The following is a 6,066-nucleotide window of genomic DNA, read 5'->3' on the forward strand; positions in this document are numbered from 1 at the left end:
AATAAAATTGGATTATGATCAGAATATGTACGAACAAGATTTGTAACTTTTACCTGAGGAAAAATCTCCACAAATGCAGCATTAGCAATAGCTCTATCCAAGCGTTCTCTGATTAAACGCCTCCCTTCTCTTGCATTTTCCCAAGTGTAGGGATTACCAGCAGAGCCAAGATCCATAAGACCAGCTTCATTAACAAAATTGTTAAAATCCCTGCACTGGGAAGATCTGAAAGTCCTTCCCCCTTGTTTCTCTCCTTGTGAAGTAACCTCATTCATATCCCCAACCATCAGCCAAGGAGTAGCAGGGGGTGGAAGATGAGCTTGCATGCTATGCAGAGGATGTACTTGGTGCATGTACACCAGTAATCAGAACTTCAGGTTGATGATTATGAAATTTGAAAAGGGAGTGAAACTTGTGCTCATCCTCAGTATAAAATACTAAGTCTAAAGTGCCCTTCCAAAACACACAAATTCCACCCCTTAAACCACGAGCAGGGATAACTCTATGATTTGTAAATCCTAGCTGTTTTCTAAGATCAGAGGCTTTACCAGCATCACATTTAGTTTCAAGAAGAATCAAAATATCAGGTTTATGAGTCTTAATCAAGTCCCATGCATGCGAAAGAAACTCATCATTGTTAACTCCTCTAACATTCCAGACTATCATTTTCATTTTTAAATCAGGAAGTGGTTTAACAGGAGATAAACGAGGAACATCACCTTGCTGATGGTTTGGGTGTAGGAAGTATTCCTCCCAATCCCTCCAATGATCCCAATACCCCAGTCCGTGGACATCCTCCATCTTGATCGGGGATATGTAACTCCTCAGAGCAATCTGGGGACGAGGATCCTGCAAGCACAAAATCTGAGCTTGTATCCCTAGAACTTCCCCTTGGGTTTGATAAATCGCCATACGGCAGAAATACATTAAGCTTGTGTACTAATTATGGAGTAATTGGCAACCGTTTGTTCTTCAAACTATATTGAGAAACACTTTGTGTGCAAGTTGAATCAATGTTGTAAGAAAACAAAAAAAATATTATGAACAAAAGAATTATGACATCTTCAAGGATAGGCAAGGCAACACTGAGAATTGCTTCGAAAATGTAATGTTTGAGATTGCTTCCAGTCATGTTGCATGGATATAATCATTCAAGTCATTCCATGAAGCACAACACTTAATTTTCTTTTGCTGGGGATATTGAAACCTTGGATCTTTTGGAATCGTTGGTTGCTTTGTTGACCTGAAAATCCCGAGATGAGCAACTGTAATTAGATGCTAATCTTTCAAAGTAAAAAGATACTAACAAACTCAATCTGTATTCAAGGTAAATATTACCCCGTACCTCCTGGGGACGAAAGGCCTGTCAAAGTAAGGCATGGGCTGAGCTTTCGGGACAAGTTCCTTTCTTAATCTTCTTATTTCTTCCTCCTCTTCTAACTGTTAGAGCAAAAGAGAAGTTTCTGACTTAATTTACAGTGATCATATTGATACTGATTATGTTCAGTTTATCAGTTATTTTGTAGTGTACCTTCTGTTGCCTCTCTCTATCCAGTTTGTATTGCTCTATCAACGTCAATTTTTCAGAAATCTGGTAATTGAATCACAATCACATTAGCAACATATGTGATGCAAACTATGATCACCAAAAGTACTAAAAAGAAATGAATTCAATAATCACTAAACATACCTGGTGGTCAAACTCTGCCCGTTCCACAGCCCTTACATCACTGTGCAGCTTCAGGTCGATTGGCCTTGTTATATCTTTAATTGGTGGCTTTATCAGACACTACATATGAACGTACACGTCAAGTTAGCATTTGCTGAATTATTCAAGTATAATCATCTATTAGACAGAGCAATTATAAACAGTGTTTAATAGGACTCACTTCTGGTTCATCAGTTGTCCATGGAAGGCCTTGTGCAATAGGTATCCGCTGTTTCTCCTCTTCAATCATCATTTCTTGTAATTTTTTGACAAACTCCTCCTCCTTCAGTTTTCCTCTTTGCTGAAATTATAGGTGGAGGAAGCAGATGTAATATTTACAACACACACACGTAAAGACGGAAAGAAAAGGCATTGGTAAAGGGAAGGGAAGGGTATTAGACATGACTAACCTACATAGAACTAATAATAATATAAAAGTTTTGCAGTACCCAAGTAACTTATTAAAATGAAAAATTACTTAATCATCTGCATTAATATACACTTATAACAGATACATTTCATACATATCCTATATTCCCATGTATATACAAAGGGGGATGAGACTTGCAGGTTGCAGCTAGATACATCTCTTCTGTGATTGGCAAGCAAAAGCAGAAAAACAAATGTGTGTTCTTATAATCTGGCCTTTTGCACACACTTTATCGCCTATACTGAATTAGAGTTTACCACTTGTCACCTAGATAGTACAGCCACCATTTATATTACCTCTCATATGGAACAAAGAGTCAAAAAGGACACAAAAACAATATTGTAATGATAGAACTTGCTAATCACTCACTTTAAATGGATGAATATTGACTTCTACAATGTTCGGAGAAGACATTAAAAGTGGCATGTAATATCAAATATAAGCACTAGATCTCTTCTGAATTAAGAACTTTAGCGATATTAATCAGAGTATAGATATTAGATACTATCTAGGAAAGTTAATCTTTCCAGTTGAAACCAAAGCCCACAGTCACCATGTCAACAATCACAAGAATTTGTCTGGAAAAATACAAATAGCAAAAACTAAAAATTCGTCCTTACAGCTTTATCATTCTCTGAATTTTACTAATAAAATTCCAGCAGAACATATATTATTGTATAGAAAAACTATCTATCTATTCTAAGTTCCAAATCTTCCAATGCTATGGCTAATGGCGGCTTGCACTAACAGAACTATAACAAAGAGAGTTCAATCTAGAAATCCAGCTTAGAATTCACAACTAGGAATTTGCCCCATGTATAATAGAGTAACATTCATTCATATTTCTCAATTACGTGCCCTATAACTCATCATCAGAAGGCAATATTCATAATAGCTTTGTGTCCCTCTTCAAATAATAAAAAATTGGTACTCGGAGAATAAATATGACAGCTTAGAGCAGAACGTGACGACATTTTGACTTATTGTATCCTACTAGCAGGCACGTTGTAAAAAGAATCCACTTTTAGAAATTCTGCATTAAAAAGGGTCAAATATATACTCCATTAATAATGGAGACACATCCTTTGATAAAAAAAAATACTTGTTTGCATCATTGAAAGCTAACATCAAGTCCTTTCCCCCTCGAAATGCCATATCGATAAATGCCACAAAGAGACACTAAATGCCACAAAGAGACACTAAGGATCACCAATTCACCCCAGAATATCAATCCAAAAATGCAAAGCAGACTTTCAATGTTTATCAGTTCTTCTAACATAAAAAAACCTGATGAAATTGTTCCCTACCCAGGGTTGTAAACATAGAAGACTAATCTTTTCGATACTAATACACGAGTATGACCACCCGCAGGAAGGAATTCCTCATCCTAATATAGTTCATGACTAGTTCTTTTCAATCAATGAATAAAAGTTCATGACAAAATCATTCATCATCCTAACACACATCAGTAATTCAATAGCAAAAAAAAAAAACACATAGCAACTATGCAGTGATTATACCTCAGTCCTCAGCCTAAATGGTCTCTGGGATGTGACTCTATGCTGTTGCTTCTTCTTCCACTTGCTTCCACCAACAGTCCCAGAAGAAAATGAGCCCTGAAAAACATAATATTCCAAAATATAAGCCTCAACATACAACAACATACATCCTAAAACATACAAGCATAACACAAAGCCTAAAACACTATGCTTACACTTCTTCTTCTTCGACTTCCAATAGAACTTCTGCTCGAAACACTACAATTAAAACCGAATTAAGACACATCCAAACCTGAAAACAACCACTCAAACACACACAATTGAATAACAATGTACCTTCCCCTGCTACTATCCAATGAAGAAGTAACATGAGCATCCATCCCCAAGCTTTCAGCATTGAAGAACAATTCACCAGGACAAAAAGCAGACGACGATTCCTGTGTTTCGGGTGCTCTAGGAGGCTGCTGCAAACCCGGCAACGCCCATTTAATCCCTTTTTTTGTATCCTCCTCCTCATCCTCTACATTCACATCATCTTTGTTATCCTCCGATTTCTTAGGCAATGTCAAAAGCTTCTCAAATGCCTTCACTAGATGCAAAACCCTCCCTGAACCCGGCTCCGGAACACTAGCCCTTGCCTCCTGCAACAATATATCCCGCCTTCGTTTCGTAGTCGAACTACCCACCCCTTTCGGAGAATCAGCCGCCTCCGGTTCGCAATCACCCACATCATCTAAACCCCCAAATTCTAATTTCTCACTACTGGGTTTATCAAATTCTTCATACTCTTCAACCCCACCATCATTTTCATCCCTACTCTTGAAAAATTCTTCCTGAGAAACCCTCAAATTCTCATAAGCAACACACAAACACTTCCCATTAACCCTATCTTTACACTTACAATTCCGATTCAATTCTTGCTTCTTCACATTATTCTTCTTCGCAACCACAAATTTCCTCTCCCTAATCTTCTTCTTGGGTGATACAAAAGAAGAAATCGGGTTTTTACTCGCAGATTTCTGGGATTTCGCAGATTTAATCGAAGGAGATGATTTCAAATTAGGGTTAGAATTCTCTTGATTCTTTGCGGCATTTGATCGAACACTTTGTGGGTCTTTTGTTGGAGTCGCCATTTTTGCTTCCTTCAACTGAAATTTCTCGAGAAAGTAGGAGAGAGAGAGAGAGAAAAATGGAGAATTTGGAAGCGTTGATTGTGAGAAAAGTGAAGAAGATGGAAAATAAGATGAACGTTGGAGACGGAGGTCCGTAACGGCTAGTTTTTTGGAGCCTGTTGTAGGAGGGAGCGATTAAGATGGGGGGCACAATGGCACATATGATTTGTTAAAAAATTTGAAGTTTTGTTGATTAGTTTTTGCTAGCCGTTAAATGTGGAATATAGTATATTAGTATATCAAGATTGTTAATCACACCCAATTTATAAGGAAACTAATCAACAAAATTGAAAAAATAAATAAACATTATTAAATTTCACAATTTGTTTTTCAAATTAAATGAAAAACTTTAATATAAATTCACTAGGTTTTTTTTTGAAAGAATATTAATTAGCTAGGCTTTGTAATAAAAAATTTCACAATTAGTGGATATTTTTGTAATTTTGACAATTAGGTGTTGTAATTAAAAATTTGACAACTAGTTTAACCAATTTAATTAGTTTTATTTTTATTTTTTTGACAACCAATTTAACTAGTTGATTGTATTAAGTGTTTTGATTATCTTTGTAGGCACGAAAATTTTATTAAGTGTCGTTGCATATTACTCAGGTCAAAGTCAAACAGTTGACTGGTATATATTGACTAAATAATTAATCAGGGTTACTTTAGCCTATGTTGTTTATTTTAATTAGACTCATATAATTAATGATAAAGTTCAACAAATTGGATTTAATTTAATTTAAATGGGTCATTCATAAAATGAGGTGAAAATGGTTATGAGGCCCATTTAGTGGCCATTTTGAAACCCTAGCTTGGAAGAGATCTATAGATAGAGCTCTCATCTCTCATTTCATAGTCATGAAAATATAGAGAAAAATCTCTCTATAGAAAAACCTCTCTAGACCTAAAACCCTCTCTACAAAGTTTCCAGGAAACTTAAAAGCTTCTCTAAAAACCCATCTGCAGCCTAGAATAAGAACAAAAAGCACCGGATCAGGCGTGTCGTTCCATTTTAGAAGACAAATCTTGATCGAGATCAAGCCTCATTGGCCCTTTATCAAGGAATTCGAGCCAGAGTTTCGACAACATCAAAGCGAGGCATCAAAAGACTTCCAATAGTGTGGAGATTGAATTAGCGGATTATATTAAAGATTGTACTCAACATTGTTATATTAATAAAAATTACGTTTTGTTGCATTTATTTTGCAGACTCAAAATTTTTGTTTACTATCTTATTATGTTGAAATTTTGTCAAGA

The 6,066-nt window shown here is 36.0% G+C and overlaps 1 protein-coding gene across 2 annotated transcripts; it reads right to left on the reverse strand.

Moving 5' to 3' along the window:
* Window positions 1-836: 836 nt before the first annotated feature.
* Window positions 837-4,948, reverse strand: LOC145595307 (microtubule-destabilizing protein 60-like). 2 transcript variants are annotated; one of them, XM_081651698.1, is made up of 8 exons: window positions 3,974-4,948; window positions 3,853-3,895; window positions 3,659-3,754; window positions 1,890-2,009; window positions 1,691-1,789; window positions 1,532-1,591; window positions 1,346-1,440; window positions 837-1,243 (listed from the first exon to the last, which is right to left on the reverse strand). In XM_081651698.1, exons 1-8 carry the CDS (start codon window positions 4,768-4,770, stop codon window positions 1,129-1,131), a joined length of 1,425 nt encoding a protein of 474 aa, XP_081507824.1. In that variant the 5' UTR covers window positions 4,771-4,948; the 3' UTR covers window positions 837-1,128. The 2 variants fall into 2 exon arrangements, with proteins under 2 accessions (XP_081507824.1, XP_081507825.1); XM_081651699.1 differs by having other exon boundaries at window positions 1,339-1,440.
* Window positions 4,949-6,066: the final 1,118 nt, after the last annotated feature.

Source organism: Chenopodium album, chromosome 19 (assembly GCF_948465745.1).
Source record: "Chenopodium album chromosome 19, dcCheAlbu1.1, whole genome shotgun sequence".
In the NCBI taxonomy this organism is placed as follows: domain Eukaryota; kingdom Viridiplantae; phylum Streptophyta; class Magnoliopsida; order Caryophyllales; family Amaranthaceae; genus Chenopodium; species Chenopodium album.

Coding starts and splice junctions, on each gene's coding strand:
- LOC145595307 (XM_081651698.1), bottom strand. CDS start 4,770: ATGGCGACTCCAACAAAAGACCCACAAAGTGTTCGATCAAATGCCGCA. Junction 3,755..3,852: donor GAAGTCGAAGAAGAAGAAGT/GTAAGCATAGTG, acceptor TATGTTTTTCAG/GGCTCATTTTCTTCTGGGAC. Junction 1,441..1,531: donor ATAGAGAGAGGCAACAGAAG/GTACACTACAAA, acceptor TTGCTCTAACAG/TTAGAAGAGGAGGAAGAAAT.